The 26,033-nt window shown below is 37.0% G+C and overlaps 1 protein-coding gene across 6 annotated transcripts in view; it reads right to left on the reverse strand.

Moving 5' to 3' along the window:
* SEMA4A (semaphorin 4A) overlaps positions 1–26,033 on the reverse strand; it is a 78,804-nt gene that overhangs the window by 37,576 nt on the left and 15,195 nt on the right. Inside the window, exon 1 of one of the 6 annotated variants that reach the window (XM_075844907.1) lies at positions 23,928–24,129. The exons of 3 other annotated variants lie outside the window; for them this stretch is intronic. In XM_075844907.1, coding sequence (XP_075701022.1) covers positions 23,928–23,983 — 56 coding nt within the window. In that variant the 5' untranslated portion in view covers positions 23,984–24,129. Of the gene's footprint in view, positions 1–1,885; positions 1,995–3,037; positions 3,341–23,927; positions 24,130–26,033 lie in introns of those variants that run through there. 2 more of the 6 variants (XM_075844912.1, XM_075844911.1) reach the window with 2 other exon arrangements.

Here is a 26,033-nt window from a genome sequence, read left to right on the forward strand (position 1 = left end):
ACAGGACAGGAGAAGTGGTGCTGTGCAGTGTCCATATATACAGATACTGAGAATTACACCCAGTATACAGGACAGGAGAAGTGGTACTGTGCAGTGTATATATACAGGATAATACAGATACTGAGAATTACACCCAGTATACAGGACAGGAGAAGTGGTACTGTGCAGTGTATATATATACACAGAATAATACAGATACTGAGAATTACACCCAGTATACAGGACAGGAGAAGTGGTACTGTGCAGTGTATATATACAGGATAATACAGATACTGAGAATTACACCCAGTATACAGGACAGGAGAAGTGGTACTGTGCAGTGTCTATATATAGAGAATAATACAGATACTGAGGATTACGCCCAGTATACAGGACAGGAGAAGTGGTACTGTGCAGTGTATATATATACAGAATAATACAGATACTGAGAATTACACCCAGTATACAGGACAGGAGAAGTGGTACTGTGCAGTGTATATATACAGAATAATACAGATACTGAGAATTACACCCAGTATACAGGACAGGAGAAGTGGTACTGTGCAGTGTGTGTATATACAGAATAATACAGATACTGAGAATTACCCCCAGTATACAGGACAGGAGAAGTGGTACTGTGCAGTGTATATACAGAATAATACAGATACTGAGAATTACACCCAGTATACAGGACAGGAGAAGTGGTACTGTGCAGTGTATATATATACAGAATAATACAGATACTGAGAATTACACCCAGTATACAGGACAGGAGAAGTGGTACTGTGCAGTGTGTATATATATACAGAATAATACAGATACTGAGAATTACACCCAGTATACAGGACAGGAGAAGTGGTACTGTGCAGTGTCCATATATACAGAATAATACAGATACTGAGAATTACACCCAGTATACAGGACAGGAGAAGTGGTACTGTGCAGTGTATATATACAGAATAATACAGATACTGAGAATTACACCCAGTATACAGGACAGGAGAAGTGGTACTGTGCAGTGTCCATATATATACAGAATAATACAGATACTGAGAATTACACCCAGTATACAGGACAGGAGAAGTGGTACTGTGCAGTGTATATATATACAGAATAATACAGATACTGAGAATTACACCCAGTATACAGGACAGGAGAAGTGGTACTGTGCAGTGTGTATATATATATATATATATATATATATAGAATAATACAGATACTGAGAATTACACCCAGTATACAGGACAGGAGAAGTTGTACTGTGCAGTATATAAGATGTAGGGACGCATTTACTAGGCCTGGGTTGGCGCCCGGCTTTTTCCACTTCACTTAGGAATCGGATACAATATCAATATTTGCCTTTCAAATAATGCAAATACGGCAGGTGCTGTGAGGAGGAGGAGGAGGTTGTACTGAGCACGCACAGTATCCCCGCGGTCAGTTGCCAGGTCCCTCAGTGTCCCCTAGAGCTCCACCTGTCCCTCCACACACCTTATGCGGTAGGGGCAGAGGAACTTTCTCTTGTGCTCACTGTCGCCCCCTGTTAAGTAATGTGTGTGATAACGTTTGGTACTGTGCAGTGTACGGCGGCTGTGGTTGTACACTATGCCCTGCAGTCTGGGGGGGGCACTTTTTTAGGGCGTCATACTTGTCACACAGTTTAACTACGGTCCTAAAAGACACAAATCATCTATCACTGCCAGGAACCCGCAAACCAGATCCAGATCCTACAGGAGGAGCGATGCTCTGCAGATCTCTACAGGGCAGTGGTGTAATAATCTGCAGGTGCAGGCGGGGCTGTGCTCCGGGTAGGATGTTGGGCGTTGAGACTCTCCCCGTCCGGTGGTGCGGGTGTGTGACATTAGGGGGCGCTGTTGGTCGGTGTCCGGCTGCTCCCGGTACTTACCTCCCGGCTCCGTCCTCCGGGGTCGCTCCCTCACGTCGTTGTTGTCGGGTTTGCGACTGAGGAATGAGGAAGAGCGATCAGCAGCAAGTCCCAACAGCTCTGCCTCCGGGCGACCGCCGCTTCTTAAAGGGACAGCAGCCAATAACACAGAGCGCCGACAGCGCACAATACACAGGAGACATCTGGCCCAGCAATAACGAGTCTCTGCAATACATATCATTTAAAGGGCCAGACGCGGATCTCCTTTACCACAGCGATCACTAAACACGATTTAAAGAGACAGCACCACATTACAAGTCATGGGGGATACACAGCGCCGTTTCCGAACAATATTACTATAACTATTTAAAGGAACAGTGCACATATTAAGAGGAGAACTGATCCGGCAAATATAGACCGTTCACATTATAGTGTACATAAACAATTCATGTTGAGATTTAAAGAGACAGGACCATATTTTCCCCAGATTACCAACAGCGCTATTTAAAGGAACAGCGCACACATAAAGACAGGAAGTGTTGGATACGGAGGTGCTTCCCACTATTAAAGAGACAGCACATAATATATGACAGAGTACTGGAAAAATGCAACACTCACATCTATAACAATAGCCAGAAAGATTTAAAGGGACAGAGCCTATTTTATCTATTCAGAACTCTCTAAGCAATATTTAAAGGAACAGTACACATATTGTAAAGAGTAGTTGAGAGACTCGGATCTTCACAGTAATATTAGTTCCTATTGTGATTAATAGGGACTCCGCAGATAAGACATAAAGAGACAGCACCGAGAGTAGCGGCGACGCTGATCTGCCTCCCAGAAATACCATGTTTATATAATTCTAACACGAAAAGCAACTACAGTACTGTTTGAATGTATACAGTGTATACATTCCATTTAAAGAGACAGCGCCACATTATTTTTAAAGACAGAACTAAAAAAAGAGACAGCACCACATTATTTTTAAAGACACAGCACCACATTATTTTTAAAGACACAGCACCACATTGTAAGCAATGAACTACATATGCCCACGTTCGACAATGGTATTTAAAGGAACAGCACACCCATAATGAGAAATGATAGAATCACAAATCCCCATCCCATCAATATACAGAAACTAAACCCACAACTCAATATCAGTGGAGTCACCTGTGAACGGGGCAAATCTCTATATTATTTCCAGTACCCCTTGTTCCAGTCCGGCGTAGGTGCAGACGGGCGCCTGGCACAGGCAGAATGCAGATCTTCCCTCATTGACTCACATTGATGATCAGACAGGAAATCATTCAGAGTCAATACGTCACTCCATCCACACAACACGGCAGGAATGTGACACCCACAGGGCGAGTGCTGCCGCCTCCTCAGGTCTCCTATATACATCCCCATACACCTCCATTATTACTCTCCCAGTGTGGGCCATTTCCTCTTTAGCTTCTCCAGGGTAGATTGTAAGCTCTTGTGCAGCACTTCCTGCAGCCAACGAGGGGAGGTTCAGATACAGGAGCCCTCTCAGCACTGAAGGACGGGGGAGGGGCATGTTTTGGGATTGTGCTCCGCCCCTTTTCTGTCTTTTAAAAAGCTCTGTAGCATTTTAATAATTTTCTTTCAAGATCTCTGCTTGCCGTCAATAATACAGATTTGAGGCTGAAGCTCTATCCTTATCTTGTCCTGCTCGCACAGCTGAGGGTTTGTAACAATGTATCGGTGTAGGTAAGAGTTATCGGCAGGAAAAAAATGTTTGCTGCCCCTGGATTAGGCTCAGAAAAGATTTTCTAGACCGATACATTGTAACAAACCCATCAGCTGCGTGATTAGGACTTGGTTGGGGGTTGGTTTTGGGCCTCTGAATGCAAACAATGAATGTTTTCATTCACTGACAGCAAGCAGTTGTTGGAAATGCTGAGGACTTGTAATACACAAAGTTTATTAGAAAGATGCAGAACTTTTTATTATACAATGATTATTCTTCATTTAGAGGAGATTGGAGGAGCCCCCTGAGGGGGTGGGGGGGATCAGTGTAGGGGGCTTTGTCTTGGCCATAGGTTCCCTTTAAAGTCTGCAGGAGGCCCAAGAAGCAGACAGCCCAAGGCAAGTGCCCCTGTGGCTACATTCATGTAGATGAGTCTGACCACCTGGGGTGTGACAAGGGCCGGCAGGGAAAGGGTTAACAACTAGGTGGATCAAGACAGAGACTATAAACGCTGCGTAATCCTGTAAACACGCCACGCACGCCCGCTCACCCGCACAGCGCACATACTTACTGGTGACACTCACGGGTAATTGTGCCCATGTACAGGAAGATGTCACCTGTAAGAAACCAGGAGGTCAGGGAAGCCAGCCAAACCGGTCACTGTTCAGACAGGCGATAGATAGATAGATAGATAGATAGATAGATAGATAGATAGATAGATAGATAGATAGATAGATATGAGATAGATATGAGATAGATATGAGATAGATTAGATAGATAGATAGATAGATAGATAGATAGATAGATAGATAGATAGATAGATAGATATGAGATAGATATGAGATAGATAGATAGATAGATAGATATGAGATAGATAGATAGATAGATAGATATGAGATAGATAGATAGATAGATAGATATGAGATAGATATGAGATAGATAGATAGATAGATATGAGATAGATAGATATGAGATAGATAGATAGATATGAGATAGATAGATAGATAGATATGAGATAGATAGATAGATAGATAGATAGATAGATAGATAGATATGAGATAGATAGATAGATAGATAGATAGATAGATAGATAGATAGATAGATAGATAGATAGGGTATGAAACATCCGCTAATCATCATGGCTCTGGATCTGGCGTGACAAGTGGCTCTCCAGAGTTTAATGATCCTTATTGTTCCCGCTGGGACTGTGCCATCTGCTTAAGAAAAGAGGGTCTGTGATGTCCCGGAACGTTCTTAGCACAGAATGTTCTCGGGACCACGGACTGTCCCATAAACAGTGTGACAAACTGGAACCAGGGGGCCTCACAATCCTATACTCGCACAGGATTAGATACAGGGCTCAGCAGAAAGTATCACACATGATAGGATTAGATACACAGCTCAGCAGACAGTATCACAGATGGTAGGATTAGATACACAGCTCAGCAGACAGTATCACACATGATAGGATTAGATACACAGCTCAGCAGACAGTATCACACATGATAGGATTAGATACACAGCTCAGCAGACAGTATCACACGATAGGATTAGATACACAGCTCAGCAGACAGTATCACACATGATAGGATTAGATACACAGCTCAGCAGACAGTATCACACATGATAGGATTAGATATACAGCTCAGCAGACAGTATCTCACATGATAGGATTAGATACACAGCTCAGCAGACAGTATCACACATGATAGGATTAGATATACAGCTCAGCAGACAGTATCACACATGATAGGATTAGATACACAGCTCAGCAAACAGTATCACACATGATAGGATTAGATACACAGCAGACAGTATCACACATGATAGGATTAGATACACAGCTCAGCAGACAGTATCACACATGATAGGATTAGATACACGGCTCAGCAGGCAGTATCACACATGATAGGATTAGATACACAGCTCAGCAGACAGTATCACACATGATAGGATTAGATATACAGCTCAGCAGACAGTATCACACATGATAGGATTAGATACACAGCTCAGCAGACAGTATCACACATGATAGGATTAGATATACAGCTCAGCAGACAGTATCACACATGATAGGATTAGATACACAGCTCAGCAGACAGTATCTCACATGATAGGATTAGATACAGCAGACAGTATCACACATGATAGGATTAGATACACGGCTCAGCAGACAGTATCACACATGATAGGATTAGATACACAGCTCAGCAGACAGTATCACACATGATAGGATCAGATACACTGCTCAGCAGACAGTATCACACATGATAGGATTAGATATACAGCTCAGCAGACAGTATCACACATGATAGGATTAGATACACAGCTCAGCAGACAGTATCACACATGATAGGATTAGATATACAGCTCAGCAGACAGTATCACACATGATAGGATTAGATACACAGCTCAGCAGACAGTACCACACATGATAGGATTAGATACACAGCTCAGCAGACAGTATCACACATGACAGGATTAGATACAGCAGATCAGCAGACTGTATCACACATGATAGGATTAGATACAGCGGCTCAGCAGACAGTATCTCACATGATAGGATTAGATACACGGCTCAGCAGACAGTATCTCACATGATAGGATTAGATACACAGCTCAGCAGACAGTATCACACATGATAGGATTAGATACACAGCTCAGCAGACAGTATCACACATGATAGGATTAGATACACAGCTCAGCAGACAGTATCACACATGATAGGATTAGATACACAGCTCAGCAGACAGTATCACACATGATAGGATTAGATACAGTGGCTCAGCAGACAGTATCACACATGATAGGATTAGATACACAGCAGACAGTATCACACATGATAGGATTAGATACACAGCAGACAGTATCACACATGATAGGATTAGATACACAGCAGACAGTATCACACATGACAGGATTAGATACACAGCAGACAGTATCACACATGGTACATAATCCAGCATATCATGGGTTACCCGGCGGGCGTGCTGCTGGTCACCTCTTCGGACATTGCGGTCGGTCATTATTGTCGTGGAGTTTCCGGGACTATTTACATGAATTTTTAATGACGGAAACCTCTAATAAGTGGACGGATGATGAGAGTTTCCAGCACTCGGACATTTAACTGCAGCATCCACTGTAATAACCGGACAACAGTCGGCAGGCAGCAGGACAGGGAGGCTCATCATCCTTCTGGGAAAGCGGTGTGATACCCATCAGGACTGCCATAACCCCAGTGTAGACTGAAAACGATTCGCCAGTCGCTCTCGGAGGCCGCCATGTTGTGTAGTGCCCGCCACGTCGTGTAGTGACCGCCACGTGCTGTATTGCCCGCCACGTCGTGTAGTGTCCGCCACGGCGTGTAGTGTCCGCCACGGCGTGTAGTGTCCGCCACGGCGTGTAGTGTCCGCCACGGCGTGTAGTGTTCGCCATGACCGGCTGCGTACACATGAGGAGAATCTAAGTGCAGGTGGGGGCCTTTTATCTGGATTTGGGGTCCGTGTTGACATTTTGGGGTCCTGTGATTTACAGATAATATCCTGTGTCCGCCGTCTGTCACGGACGCTCAGGACGTTGGCGACATATCGACCATATTATCTGTACGTCTGTTGTCGTCACAATGGGGCCCTACACAGAGCAACCAGTTGAGGCCCCTGCGCGGATCTGTCATCCCCAGGATGGCCGCCCCGTGCTGTCCTACCGCCGGACACTTCCACATCCTCAGCAGATGTCACGTCAAAGCCATAAGATGACGTGACGTCCGAATGACTGCCACGGAGCACTGCCCCCATCATCCCACGGTGCACCTTTTTTATTGGTCTCTGTCGTTCTTACCGGCTCCTGCCAGAGGTAGAAAGAAGGCGGACCTGGGGTCTTTATTAGGCCCCCCAGACTGCCATGACAACCATCGGCTCTTGGCGATCGCGTCACGGAGGGGGGGGTGGGCTGTCTGAGGGAGCCGCCCTCCTCTTTCTAATCGGCTTAGATGCCGTGGTCGCTATGGACTGAGGCATCTTCGTGTTAATCGGTCATGATCAGAGTGATCGCTGTTCCTGACCATTAGTGTGAGGTGTCCGCTGTAATACACGTGAGCCCGATCCATACGTCACCCCCCGCACCAGGACGTACGGCGTTATCATAGTCAAGACGGGGGACGACTAAACCACAAAAATGACCCCGAGTCGATCGGCAGCGCGAAATCCACCAATAAAAAACTGATCTGGTGAGAAAACCATTTTTACCAGTTTCGGGAAACATTTTGTGACCGAGAATTTTTAATTCTGTGAAATTTGGGTTTGGATTTTGAGGGTTTTCGTGTAAAGTGCGAGAAGGCGGAGCTGCCGGCCAGAATGTAGAAATAACCTCATAGTGAAACTTTCATGATGACACCTAAGGCCACGGCACTGCGCAGGAAGCGGGGGGAGGATGTGGTGCGACACAAGCACGGAGGTGTCAATGCTAAAAATTCTGGTGGGTTTGTCCCTCCTCCACGAAGCACCAAAAATCCGAATACAAAAACACAAAAGGGTCTTTGTCTTTCAATGAAATCCGCGTGTTGTCGAATGGGAGTTACGGGTCACCAGTAGAGCGGAGCCGCTCCGCCATTGGTGCCGTGGACCGATCCCGTGGCCATGCCGCGCTGTGCTCATGGTCCAACATCAACATCCGCGCGGTCCTGAGGCCTCTGACAACTAATTTCTCGACCAGGCTCAATTGTTAGCTAAGCTCCGCCCGGTTTATAAAACCTTGGAAAACGGCCGTGAGAGATGCTGCATCATGGGAAAATTCTACAAATAGTATTAAAAAAAAAAAAGTTAAAAAATGTTGATAATTTTTTTTCTTCCACTCCTTTTTATTAAGGTGTTATCATGTAAAGGGGTCCGATGCCCCCTGCACCCCCCCCCCCCCACCGATGACATCAGAGGGTTAATCCTCGGTGACCTTCATTCTCTGGTATTAACCACAAGAACAATAACAGCGAGTCGTGATTTATGAATCCCTGATGTCTGGAAGAGCAGAGGAGTTTATATGTATGAGGAGATTATAACCCCCAACATCTGCTCATTTACGGAGGGAGATTATTAACCATTAGTGTGCTAAATCCATCTCCACCACAGACAATAATGCCAAGTCTCCTGATCTCTCCTGCAAGTGTCCAGGGACTGTCCGCTGTATCTAAGCCTCTCATGTGTGATACTGTCCGCTGTATCTAAGCCTCTCATGTGTGATACGGTCTGCTGTATCTAAGCCTCTCATGTGTGATAATGTCCGCTGTATCTAAGCCTCTCATGTGTGATACTGTCCGCTGTATCTAAGCCTCTCATGTGTGATACGGTCTGCTGATCATCTGTATCTAATCCTATCATGTGTGATACACAGAATCTCAGAGCACTACATCACACAGCTCTACCACTTTTAAGAAATTACAAAATCCCAGGATAAACATAGTAATAAGAAAACCAACCTGCCGGGCTCAGCGTATAACAGAATATTGACTGCGGTGCAGCGGCCGGAAAACAACGCTCAGTCTCCAGAACCACATTCATTATACTATACAGTAATAGTCATTAGAGGAGACAATATGAATCCTCTCAACGTCCGCCAAGAAGCAGCAGCACACGCCTAGAACAACGACCATCACCATTAACCAGGGATATATGATCTATAATACTGCCCCTATATACAAGAATATAACTACTATAATACTGCTCCTATATACAAGAATAGAACTACTATAATACTGCTCCTATATACAAGAATATAACTACTATAATACTGCCCCTATATACAAGAATATAACTACTATAATACTGCTCGTATATACAAGAATATAACTACTATAATACTGCTCCTATATACAAGAATATAACTACTATAATACTGTCCCTATATACAAGAATATAACTACTATAATACTGCCCCCTATATACAAGAATATAATTACTATAATACTGCTCCTATATACAAGAATATAACTACTATAATACTGCTCCTATATACAAGAATATAACTACTATAATACTGCCCCTATATACAAGAATATAACTACTATAATACTGATCCTATATACAAGAATATAACTACTATAATGCTGCCCCTATATACAAGAATATAACTACTATAATACTGCCCCTATATACAAGAATATAACTACTATAATACTGCCCCTATATACAAGAATATAACTACTATAATACTGCTCCTATATACAAGAATATAACTACTATAATACTGCCCCCTATATACAAGAATATAACTACTATAATACTGCCCCCTATATACAAGAATATAACTACTATAATACTGCCCCCTATATACAAGAATATAACTACTATAATACTGCCTCCTATATACAAGAACATAACTACTATAATACTGCCCCCTGTATACAAGAATATAACTACTATAATACTGCCCCTATATACAAGAATATAACTACTATAATACTGCCCGCTATATACAAGAATATAACTACTATAATACTGTTCCTATATACAAGTATATAACTACTATAATACTGCCCCTATATACAAGAATATAACTACTATAATACTCCTCCTATATACAAGCATATAACTACTATAATACTGCTCCTATATACAGGAATATAACTACTATAATACTGTTCCTATATACAAGTATATAACTACTATAATACTGCCCCTATATACAAGAATATAACTACTATAATACTCCTCCTATATACAAGCATATAACTACTATAATACTGCCCCTATATACAAGAATATAACTACTATAATACTGCTCCTATATACAAGAATATAACTACTATAATACTGCCCCCTATATACAAGAATATAACTACTATAATACTGCCCCCTATATACAAGAATATAACTACTATAATACTGCCCCCTATATACAAGAATATAACTACTATAATACTGCCTCCTATATACAGGAATATAACTACTATAATACTGTTCCTATATACAAGTATATAACTACTATAATACTGCCCCTATATACAAGAATATAACTACTATAATACTCCTCCTATATACAAGAATATAACTACTATAATACTGCTCCTATATACAAGAATATAACTACTATAATACTGCTCCTATATACAAGAATATAACTACTATAATACTGTCCCTATATACAAGAATATAACTACTATAATACTGCCCCTATATACAAGAATATAACTACTATAATACTGCTCCTATATACAAGAATATAACTACTATAATACTGCCCCCTATATACAAGAATATAACTACTATAATACTGCCCCCTATATACAAGAATATAACTACTATAATACTGCCCCTATATACAAGAATATAACTACTATAATACTGCCTCCTATATACAGGAATATAACTACTATAATACTGCTCCTATATACAAGAATATAACTACTATAATACTGCCCCCTATATACAAGAATATAACTACTATAATACTGCCCCTATATACAATATAACTACTATAATACTGCTCCCTATATACAAGAATATAACTATTATAATACTGTCCCTATATACAAGAATATAACTACTATAATACTGCCCCTATATACAAGAATATAACTACTATAATACTGCCCCCTATATACAAGAATATAACTGCTATAATACTGCTCCTATATACAGGAATATAACTACTATAATACTGCCCCTATATACAAGAATATAACTGCTATAATACTGCCCCCTATATACAAGAATATAACTACTATAATACTGCCCCTATATACAAGAATATAACTACTATAACACTGCTCCTATATACAAGAATATAACTACTATAATACTGCCCCTATATACAAGAATATAACTACTATAATACTGCCCCTATATACAAGAATATAACTACTATAATACTGCCCCTATATACAAGAACATAACTACTATAATACTGCCCCTATATACAAGAATATAACTACTATAATACTGCTCCTATATACAAGAATATAACTACTATAATACTGCCCCCTATATACAAGAATATAACTACTATAATACTGCTCCCTATATACAGGAATATAACTACTATAATACTGCCCCTATACAAGAATATAACTACTATAATACTGACCCTATATACAAGAATATAACTACTATAATACTGCTCCTATATACAACAATATAACTACTATAATACTGCCCCCTATATACAAGAAGATAACTACTATAATACTGTCCCTATATACAGGAATATAACTACTATAATACTGCCCCTATACAAGAATATAACTACTATAATACTGCCCCTATATACAAGAATATAACTACTATAATACTGCTCCTATATACAACAATATAACTACTATAATACTGCCCCTATATACAAGAATATAACTACTATAATACTGCCCCCTATATACAAGAATATAACTACTATAATACTGCCCCTATATACAAGAATATAACTACTATAATACTGCTCCTATATACAACAATATAACTACAATAATACTGCCCCTATATACAAGAATATAACTACTATAATACTGCCCCCTATATACAAGAATATAACTACTATAATACTGCTCCTATATACAGGAATATAACTACTATAATACTGCCTCCTATATACAAGAATATAACTACTATAATACTGCTCCTATATACAAGAATATAACTACTATAATACTGCTCCTATATACAAGAATATAACTACTATAATACTGCCCCCTATGTACAAGAATATAACTACTATAATACTGCCCCCTATATACAAGAATATAACTACTATAATACTGCCCCTGTATACAAGAATATAACTACTATAATACTGCCCCCTATATACAAGAATATAACTACTATAATACTGCCCCCTATATACAAGAATATAACTACTATAATACTGCCCCTACATACAAGAATATAACTACTATAATACTGCCCCTATATACAAGAATATAACTACTATAATACTGCCTCCTATATACAAGAATATAACTACTATAATACTGCTCCTATATATAAGAATATAACTACTATAATACTGCCCCCTATATACAAGAATATAACTACTATAATACTGCCCCTATATACAAGAATATAACTACTATAATACTGCTCCCTATATACAAGAATATAACTACTATGATACTGCCCCCTATATACAAGAATATAACTACTATAATACTGCTCCCTATATACAAGAATATAACTACTATAATACTGCTCCTATATACAAGAATATAACTACTATAATACTGCCTCCTATATACAAGAATATAACTACTATAATACTGCTCCTATATACAAGAATATAACTACTATAATACTGCTCCTATATACAAGAATATAACTACTATAATACTGCTCCTATATACAAGAATATAACTACTATAATACTGCTCCCTATATACAAGAATATAACTACTATAATACTGCTCCCTATATACAAGAATATAACTACTATAATACTGCTCCCTATATACAAGAATATAACTACTATAATACTGCACTATATACAAGAATATAACTACTATAATACTGCTCCCTATATACAAGAATATAACTACTATAATACTGCTCCTATATACAAGAATATAACTACTATAATACTGCTCCCTATATACAAGAATATAACTACTATAATACTGCTCCTATATACAAGAATAGAACTACTATAAGGGCATGACCACACATGGCGGAATTCCTCCGCAACTGTCCGCATCAATGCCGCACAGAATCTGCGTTGCAGATTCTGCAGCGGATCTGCACAAAATGTGCAGAAAATTGATGCGGACTGGCCGCTGCGGACTGCAGGAAAAGTGCTTCTCTTCTCCCTATTCAGTGCAGGATAGAGAGAAGGGACAGCACTTTCCCTAGTGAAAGTCAAAGAAATTCATACTTACCGCCCGTTGTCTTGGTGACGCGTCCCTCTTTCGGCATCCGGCCCGACCTCCCTGGATGACGCTCCAGTCCATGTGACCGCTGCAGCCTGTGCTTGGCCTGTGATTGGCTGCAGCCGTCACTTACACTGAAACGTCATCCTGGGAGGCCGGACTGGAGACAGACGCAGGGAGTTCTCGGTAAGTATGAACTTATATATTTTTTTACAGATACATGTATATTGAGATCGGTAGTCACTGTCCCGGGTGCAGAAACAGTTACTGCCGATCGCGTAACTCTTTCAGCACCCTGGACAGTGACTATTTACAGACGTCTCCTAGCAACGCTCCCGTCATTACGGGAGCCCCATTGACTTCCTCAGTCTGGCTGTAGACCTAGAAATACATAGGTCCAGCCAGAATGAAGAAATGTCATGGTAGTAAAAACAATACGCTCCGCAGCACACATAAGATCTGCGGACTTCATTGCGGAATTTTGACTCTCCATTGAAGTCAATGGAGAAATTCCGCCATGAGTCCGCAACCAGTCCGCCACTGCTCCGCAACAGACAGAGCATGCTGCGGACACCAAATTCCGCTCCGCAGCCTATGCTCCGCAGCGGAATTGTACGCATCGTGTAAACGAACACTGCTAAATTAAAGTGAAAGTCAATGGAGAAACGGCTCCGCTGCGGATTAACGCTGCAGAGTGTCCGCAGCGGAATTTAAGTGAAATTCCGCTATGTGTGAACCCGCCCTAATACTGCTCCCTATATACAAGAATATAACTACTATAATACTGCCGCCTATATACAAGAAAATAACTACTATAATACTGCTCCTATATACAAGAATATAACTACTATAATACTGCCCCCTATATACAAGAATATAACTACTATAATACTGCCCCTATATACAAGAATATAACTACTATAATACTGCTCCTATATACAAGAATATAACTACTATAATACTGCTCCCTATATACAAGAATATAACTACTATAATACTGCTCTATATACAAGAATATAACTACTATAATACTGCCCCTATATACAAGAATATAACTACTATAATACTGCCCCCTATATACAAGAATATAACTACTATAATACTGCTCCTATATACAAGAATATAACTACTAGAATACTGCTCCCTATATACCAGAATATAACTACTATAATACTGCCCCCTATATACAGGAATATAACTACTATAATACTGCCCCTATATACAAGAATATAACGACTATAATACTGCCTCCTATATACAAGAATATAACTACTATAATACTGCCCCTATATACAAGAATATAACTACTATAATACTGCTCCTATATACAAGAATATAACTACTATAATACTGCTCCTATATACAGGAATATAACTACTATAATACTGCTCCTATATACAAGAATATAACTACTATAATACTGCTCCTATATACAAGAATATAACTACTATAATACTGCCCCTATATACAAGAATATAACTACTATAATACTGCTCCTATATACAAGAATATAACTACTATAATACTGCTCCCTATATACAAGAATATAACTACTATAATACTGCTCTATATACAAGAATATAACTACTATAATACTGCCCCTATATACAAGAATATAACTACTATAATACTGCCCCCTATATACAAGAATATAACTACTATAATACTGCTCCTATATACAAGAATATAACTACTATAATACTGCTCCCTATATACCAGAATATAACTACTATAATACTGCCCCCTATATACAGGAATATAACTACTATAATACTGCCCCTATATACAAAAATATAACTACTATAATACTGCTCCTATATACAAGAATATAACTACTATAATAGTGCCCCCTATATACAAGAATATAACTACTATAATACTGCCTCGTATAAACAAGAATATTACTACTATAATACTGCCCCCTATATACAAGAATATAACTACTATAATACTGCTCCTATATACAAGAATATAACTACTATAATACTGCCCCTATACACAAGAATATAACTACTATAATACTGCTCCTATATACAAGACTATAACTACTATAATACTGCTCCTATATACAAGACTATAACTACTATAATACTGCTCCTATATACAAGAATATAACTACTATAATACTGTCCCTATATACAAGAATATAACTACTATAATACTGCCCCCTATATACAAGAATATAACTACTATAATACTGCCCCCTATATACAAGAATATAACTACTATAATACTGCCCCCTATGTACAAGAATATAACTACTATAATACTGCCCCCTATATACAAGAATATAACTACTATAATACTGCCCCCTATATACAAGAATATAACTACTATAATACTGCTCTATATACAAGAATATAACTACTATAATACTGCTCCCTATATACAAGAATATAACTACTATAATACTGCTTCTATATACAAGAATATAACTACTATAATACTGCCCCTATATACAAGAATATAACTACTATAATACTGCACCTATATACAAGAATATAACTAATATAATACTGCCCCCTATATACAAGAATATAACTACTATAATACTGCTCCTATATACAGGAATATAACTACTATAATACTGCCCCCTATATACAAGAATATAACTACTATAATACTGCTCCCTATATACAAGAATATAACTACTATAATACTGCTCCTATATACAAGAATATAACTACTATAATACTGCCCCTATATACAAGAATCTAACTACTATAATACTGCTCCCTATATACAAGAATATAACTACTATAATACTGCCCCTATATACAAGAATATAACTACTATAATACTGCTCCTATATACAAGAATATAACTACTATAATACTGCCCCCTATATACAAGAATATAACTACTATAATACTGCTCCTATATACAAGAATATAACTACTATAATACTGCCCCTATGTACAAGAATATAACTACTATAATACTGCTCACTATATACAAGAATATAACTACTATAATACTGCCCCCTATATACAAGAATATAACTACTATAATACTGCTCCTATATACAAGAATATAACTACTATAATACTGCCCCTACATACAAGAATATAACTACTATAATACAGCTCCCTATATACAGGAATATAACTACTATAATACTGCCTCTATATACAAGAATATAACTACTATAATACTGCTCCTATATACAAGAATATAACTACTATAATACTGCCCCCTATATACAAGAATATAACTACTATAATACTGCCCCCTATATACAAGAATATAACTACTATAATACTGCTCCTATATACAAGAATATAACTACTATAATACTGCCCCTATATACAAGAATATAACTACTATAATACTGCCCCTATATACAAGAGTATAACTACTATAATACTGCTCCTATATACAAGAATATAACTACTATAGTACTGCTCCCTATATACAAGAATATAACTACTATAATACTGCTCTATATACAAGAATATAACTACTATAATACTGCCCCTATATACAAGAATATAACTACTATAATACTGCCCCCTATATACAAGAATATAACTACTATAATACTGCTCCTATATACAAGAATATAACTACTAGAATACTGCTCCCTATATACCAGAATATAACTACTATAATACTGCCCCCTATATACAGGAATATAACTACTATAATACTGCCCCTATATACAAGAATATAACGACTATAATACTGCCTCCTATATACAAGAATATAACTACTATAATACTGCCCCTATATACAAGAATATAACTACTATAATACTGCTCCTATATACAAGAATATAACTACTATAATACTGCTCCTATATACAGGAATATAACTACTATAATACTGCTCCTATATACAAGAATATAACTACTATAATACTGCTCCTATATACAAGAATATAACTACTATAATACTGCCCCTATATACAAGAATATAACTACTATAATACTGCTCCTATATACAAGAATATAACTACTATAATACTGCTCCCTATATACAAGAATATAACTACTATAATACTGCTCTATATACAAGAATATAACTACTATAATACTGCCCCTATATACAAGAATATAACTACTATAATACTGCCCCCTATATACAAGAATATAACTACTATAATACTGCTCCTATATACAAGAATATAACTACTATAATACTGCTCCCTATATACCAGAATATAACTACTATAATACTGCCCCCTATATACAGGAATATAACTACTATAATACTGCCCCCTATATACAAGAATATAACTACTATAATACTGCCCCTATATACAAGAATATAACTACTATAATACTGCCCCCTATATACAAGAATATAACTACTATAATACTGCTCCTATATACAAGAATATAACTACTATAATAGTGCCCCCTATATACAAGAATATAACTACTATAATACTGCCTCGTATAAACAAGAATATTACTACTATAATACTGCCCCCTATATACAAGAATATAACTACTATAATACTGCTCCTATATACAAGAATATAACTACTATAATACTGCCCCTATATACAAGAATATAACTACTATAATACTGCTCCTATATACAAGACTATAACTACTATAATACTGCTCCTATATACAAGACTATAACTACTATAATACTGCTCCTATATACAAGAATATAACTACTATAATACTGTCCCTATATACAAGAATATAACTACTATAATACTGCCCCCTATGTACAAGAATATAACTACTATAATACTGCCCCCTATATACAAGAATATAACTACTATAATACTGCCCCCTATATACAAGAATATAACTACTATAATACTGCTCTATATACAAGAATATAACTACTATAATACTGCTCCCTATATACAAGAATATAACTACTATAATACTGCTTCTATATACAAGAATATAACTACTATAATACTGCCCCTATATACAAGAATATAACTACTATAATACTGCACCTATATACAAGAATATAACTACTATAATACTGCCCCCTATATACAAGAATATAACTACTATAATACTGCTCCTATATACAGGAATATAACTACTATAATACTGCCCCCTATATACAAGAATATAACTACTATAATACAGCTCCTATATACAAGAATATAACTACTATAATACTGCCCCTATATACAAGAATCTAACTACTATAATACTGCTCCCTATATACAAGAATATAACTACTATAATACTGCCCCTATATACAAGAATATAACTACTATAATACTGGCCCTATATACAAGAATATAACTACTATAATACTGCCCACTATATACAAGAATATAACTACTATAATACTGCTCCTATATACAAGAATATAACTACTATAATACTGCTCCCTATATACAAGAATATAACTACTATATTACTGCCCACTATATACAAGAATATAACTACTATAATACTGCACCTATATACAAGAATATAACTACTATAATACTGCCCCCTATATACAAGAATATAACTACTATAATACTGTCCCTATATACAAGAATATAACTACTATAATACTGCCTCCTATATACAAGAATATAACTACTATAATACTGCTCCCTATATACAAGAATATAACTACTATAATACTGCTTCTATATACAAGAATATAACTACTATAATACTGCCCCTATATACAAGAATATAACTACTATAATACTGCACCTATATACAAGAATATAACTACTATAATACTGCCCCCTATATACAAGAATATAACTACTATAATACTGCTCCTATATACAGGAATATAACTACTATAATACTGCCCCCTATATACAAGAATATAACTACTATAATACTGCTCCCTATATACAAGAATATAACTACTATAATACTGCTCCTATATACAAGAATATAACTACTATAATACTGCCCCTATATACAAGAATATAACTACTATAATACTGCCTCCTATATACAAGAATATAACTACTATAATACTGCTCCCTATATACAAGAATATAACTACTATAATACTGCTCTATATACAAGAATATAACTACTATAATACTGCTCCCTATATACAAGAATATAACTACTATAATACTGCTTCTATATACAAGAATATAACTACTATAATACTGCCCCTATATACAAGAATATAACTACTATAATACTGCACCTATATACAAGAATATAACTACTATAATACTGCCCCCTATATACAAGAATATAACTACTATAATACTGCTCTTATATACAGGAATATAACTACTATAATACTGCCCCCTATATACAAGAATATAACTACTATAATACTGCTCCTATATACAAGAATATAACTACTATAATACTGCCCCTATATACAAGAATCTAACTACTATAATACTGCTCCCTATATACAAGAATATAACTACTATAATACTGCCCCTATATACAAGAATATAACTACTATAATACTGGCCCTATATACAAGAATATAACTACTATAATACTGCCCACTATATACAAGAATATAACTACTATAATACTGCTCCTATATACAAGAATATAACTACTATAATACTGCTCCCTATATACAAGAATATAACTACTATAATACTGCCCCCTATATACAAGAATATAACTACTATAATACTGTCCCTATATACAAGAATATAACTACTATAATACTGCCTCCTATATACAAGAATATAACTACTATAATACTGCTCTTATATACAGGAATATAACTACTATAATACTGCCCCCTATATACAAGAATATAACTACTATAATACTGCTCCCTATATACAAGAATATAACTACTATAATACTGCTCCTATATACAAGAATATAACTACTATAATACTGCCCCTATATACAAGAATATAACTACTATAATACTGCCTCCTATATACAAGAATATAACTACTATAATACTGCCTCCTATATACAAGAATATAACTACTATAATACTGCTCCTATATACAAGAATATAACTACTATAATACTGCCCCTATATACAAGAATCTAACTACTATAATACTGCTCCCTATATACAAGAATATAACTACTATAATACTGCCCCTATATACAAGAATATAACTACTATAATACTGGCCCTATATACAAGAATATAACTACTATAATACTGCCCACTATATACAATAATATAACTACTATAATACTGCTCCTATATACAAGAATATAACTACTATAATACTGCTCCCTATATACAAGAATATAACTACTATAATACTGCCCCCTATATACAAGAATATAACTACTATAATACTGTCCCTATATACAAGAATATAACTACTATAATACTGCCTCCTATATACAAGAATATAACTACTATAATACTGCTCTTATATACAGGAATATAACTACTATAATACTGCCCCCTATATACAAGAATATAACTACTATAATACTGCTCCCTATATACAAGAATATAACTACTATAATACTGCTCCTATATACAAGAATATAACTACTATAATACTGCCCCTATATACAAGAATATAACTACTATAATACTGCCTCCTATATACAAGAATATAACTACTATAATACTGCTCCTATATACAAGAATATAACTACTATAATACTGCTCCTATATACAAGAATATAACTACTATAATACTGCCTCCTATATACAAGAATATAACTACTATAATACTGCTCCTATATACAAGAATATAACTACTATAATACTGCCCCTATATACAAGAATATAACTACTATAATACTGCTCCTATATACAAGAATATAACTACTATAATACTGCCCCTATATACAAGAATATAACTACTATAATACTGCTCCTATATACAAGAATATAACTACTATAATACTGCTCCTATATATAAGAATATAACTACTATAATACTGCCTCCTATATACAAGAATATAACTACTATAATACTGGCCCTATATACAAGAATATAACTACTATAATACTGCCCACTATATACAAGAATATAACTACTATAATACTGCTCCTATATACAAGAATATAACTACTATAATACTGCCCCCTATATACAAGAATATAACTACTATAATACTGCCCCCTATATACAAGAATATAACTACTATAATACTGCTCCTATATATAAGAATATAACTACTATAATACTGCCTCCTATATACAAGAATATAACTACTATAATACTGGCCCTATATACAAGAATATAACTACTATAATACTGCCCCCTATATACAAGAATATAACTACTATAATACTGCCCCCTATATACAAGAATATAACTACTATAATACTGGCCCTATATACAAGAATATAACTACTATAATACTGCCCACTATATACAAGAATATAACTACTATAATACTGCTCCTATATACAAGAATATAACTACTATAATACTGCTCCCTATATACAAGAATATAACTACTATAATACTGCCCCCTATATACAAGAATATAACTACTATAATACTGTCCCTATATACAAGAATATAACTACTATAATACTGCTCCTATATACAAGAATATAACTACTATAATACTGCCCCCTATATACAAGAATATAACTACTATAATACTGCTCCTATATACAAGAATATAACTACTATAATACTGCTCCTACATACAAGAATATAACTACTATAATACTGCTCCTATATACAAGAATATAACTATTGTAATACTGCTCCTATATACAAGAATATAACTACTATAATACTGCCCCTATATACAAGAATATAACTACTATAATACTGCTCCTATATACAAGAATACAACTACTATAATACTGCCTCCTATATACAAGAATATAACTACTATAATACTGCCCCCTATATACAAGAATATAACTACTATAATACTGCCCCTATATACAAGAATATAACTACTATAATACTGCCCCTACATACAAGAATATAACTACTATAATACTGCCCCCTATATACAAGAATATAACTACTATAATACTGCCCCTATATACGAGAATATAACTACTATAATACTACCCCCTATATACAAGAATATAACTACTATAATACTGCCCCTATATACAAGAATATAACTACTATAATACTGCCCCCTATATACAAGAATATAACTACTATAATACTGCTCCTATATACAAGAATATAACTACTATAATACTGCCCCTATATACAGGAATATAACTACTATAATACTGCTCCTATATACAAGAATATAACTACTATAATACTGCCCCCTATATACAAGAATATAACTACTATAATACTGCCCCTATATACAAGAATATAACTACTATAATACTGCTCCTATATACAAGAATATAACTACTATAATACTGCCCCCTATATACAATAATATAACTACTATAATACTGCTCCCTATATACAAGAATATAACTACGGCATTGATGCGGACAGTTGCGGAGGAATTCCGCCATGTGTGGTCATGCCCTAATACTGCTCCTGTGTACAAGAATATAACTACTATAATACTGCCCCCTATATACAATAATATAACTACTATAATACTGACACCTATATACAAGAATATAACTACTATAATACTGCTCCTATATACAAGAATATAACTACTATAATACTGCTCCTATATACAAGAATATAACTACTATAATACTGCGTCCTATATACAAGAATATAACTACTATAATACTGCCCCTATATACAAGAATATAACTACTATAATACTGCCTCCTATATACAAGAATATAACTACTATAATACTGCCCCTATATACAAGAATATAACTACTATAATACTGCTCCTATATACAAGAATATAACTACTATAATACTGCCCCCTATATACAAGAATATAACTACTATAATACTGCCCCTATATACAGGAATATAACTACTATAATACTGCTCCTATATACAAGAATATAACTACTATAATACTGCTCCTATATACAAGACTATAACTACTATAATACTGCTCCCTATATACAAGAATATAACTACTATAATACTGCCTCCTATATACAAGAATATAACTACTATAATACTGCCTCCTATATACAAGAATATAACAACTATAATACTGCTCCTATATACAAGAATATAACTACTATAATACTTACGTATTGTCATCTGCATTCATCTTTCCATGTCTTGTGGAGGATATCTCTAGTATATTTTTAATATTGGATGTAGTTAATGCACAATGTACGTTTGCCCCCCCCCCCTCCTTTACGTTATGTTATATTCCGCAGGGTGAGTAGTTGGTGTTATTAGCAAACACTTGACTTCCTGTCTTACAAAGTCACTTAATGCTAGACAGATTTTTATGTAATATACAAGAGACTGCAGCTCCATGTAAAAGAGGTTTGTCTCATCTGCTGTACAAGAGACCGGCTCTCCATGTAAGGCCTCATGCACACTTCCATCACCGTTTTCACGGCCGTTTTTGACGGATCCGAGTGCCCGTTTTAGCGGCCGTGTGTACTCCCGTGTTTCCGTTTCGGAGCGCCGAGCATGGCACTGTCCAGGGTGCTGAAAGAGTTAATGGGTTTCACTGATCGGAGGTAACTCTTTCAGCACCCCGGACAGTGCATGCTCGGCGCACGCAAAATACAATTTTAATTAAATAAAAAATATAAAAAAAATCAGTTCATACTTACCCATAACTCCCTGCAGTTTCCTCCTGTCCGGCCTCCAGCGATGACGTTTCCTCCATGTCACCGCTGCAGCCAATCACAGGCTGTAGTGCCGGTCACGCAAGTCTGGATGACGTCAGAAGGCCGGCCTCCAGAGATGACGCTTCATCCCACGTGACCGCCTCTGCAGCCAATCACACAGGAAGGTCGGACTGCAGCCGCGTCATACAGGAAGGTCGGACTGCAGCCGCGTCATACAGGAAGGTCGGACTGGAGGAAGAAGAGGGACTCGTCACCAAGACAACGACCGGGTACCTATGAACTGCTTTTTATTTTATTTTTATCAGCAGCCTCTTCTCTCTATCAGTGATTGATGGAGACAAGTGGCTGCCGATTAGTGTAATATTTCTGTAATGTTTTTCTGCCCGCCCGGCGGTTGCTAGGCAACGGCTCCGTCACACACGTACGGCACACGGATGCCTTCCGTGTGCCTTCAGTTTTTTTGACGGCCCCATTGACTTGCATGGGCCTCACGGTCACGGAATCCCGGACCAAAGTAGGACATGCTTTACTTTGGATCGGAACGGAGCAACGGGACCGTCAAAAAAACCGAGGTGTGAATGGCCCCATTGAAATGAATGGGTCAGGGTGCGAGCTGTCAGAAAAACGTCTAGCACCCTGAAGAGAAACACTGAAGTGGGCATGGGGCCTTAGGCTTGGTTCACATCTGTGTTGGGGTCCCGTTCTGATGTTCCGTCTGAGCTTTCCGTCAGAACGAGACCCTGAACGGACACAAACTGACACAAACCAGAGGTTTCCTTATCCATCACCATTGATTTCAATGGTGACGGATCCGGTGCCAATGGTTTCTGTATGTCTCAGTTGTGCAGGGGTTTCGTCGTTTTGCCGGAATCAATAGTGTAGTCGACTCTGGTTTCCGTCGGTGTCAGTTTTTGTCTGTTCAGGGTCCCGCTTTGATGGAAAGCTCAGATGGAACGTCAGAACGGGACCCCAACGCAGATGTAAACAGAGCCTTACACAGTCTTATAAGCTTTACAAGAGACTGCTTCTCCATGTAACACATACATGTCTTATCTGCTGTACAAGAGACTGCCTCTCCATGTTACACAGATTTGTCTAATCTGCTGTACGTACAAGAGACGGCATCTCCATATTACAGACTTGTCTTATCTACTATATAAGAAACTACCTCTCCACGTTACAGATTTTGCCTTATCTGCTGTACAAGTGACTGCTTCTCCATGTTACACTGACTTATCTGCTGTACAAGTGACTGCTTCTCCATGTTACACTGACTTATCTGCTGTACAAGTGACTGCCTCTCCATGTTACACTGACTTATCTGCTGTACAAGTGACTGCCTCTCCATGTTACACTGACTTATCTGCTGTACATGAGACTGCCTCTCCATGTTACACTGACTTATCTGCTGTACAAGTGACTGCCTCTCCATGTTACACTGACTTATCTGCTGTACAAGTGACTGCTTCTCCATGTTACACTGACTTATCTGCTGTACAAGTGACTGCTTCTCCATGTTACACTGACTTATCTGCTGTACAAGTGACTGCCTCTCCATGTTACACTGACTTATCTGCTGTACAAGTGACTGCCTCTCCATGTTACACTGACTTATCTTCTGTACAAGTGACTGCCTCTCCATGTTACACAGACTTATCTGCTGTACATGAGAGCAGCATTTGAGACTATGCAGCTACAGATAGTGAAGTGGTGACGGTCGGTCCTGTGATATTGCGCAGCACGGCTTTATACTGCACGGACTTGTTTCTTAGACGGCAGCCTCCGCAACGTAACGAGGTTTGTGATGTTATTCTGATCCTACCTGGTTGCGAGTTGTTAACCATTACAATAATTTAATTACGATGATCAGTCACCTAGAAGAATGATAGGGCATGCTGGGAGTTATGGTTCCTCAATTACCGAAGACAATGGTCACTGTACGGCGCAACGGCGTCACGTGGCTTCCATATATACGGAGCTCAGTCCTGCCGGCGGCAACGTCCTCTGCCCATTTCACCTGTGGGAGCTGCCACCATTACATCACCCTCCAAAACAGAGCGAAAACCCCTCAGGTGGCCGCACACGGAA

The sequence above is a fragment of the Rhinoderma darwinii genome, chromosome 12 (genome assembly GCF_050947455.1).
Source record: "Rhinoderma darwinii isolate aRhiDar2 chromosome 12, aRhiDar2.hap1, whole genome shotgun sequence".
Lineage (NCBI taxonomy): Eukaryota > Metazoa > Chordata > Amphibia > Anura > Rhinodermatidae > Rhinoderma > Rhinoderma darwinii.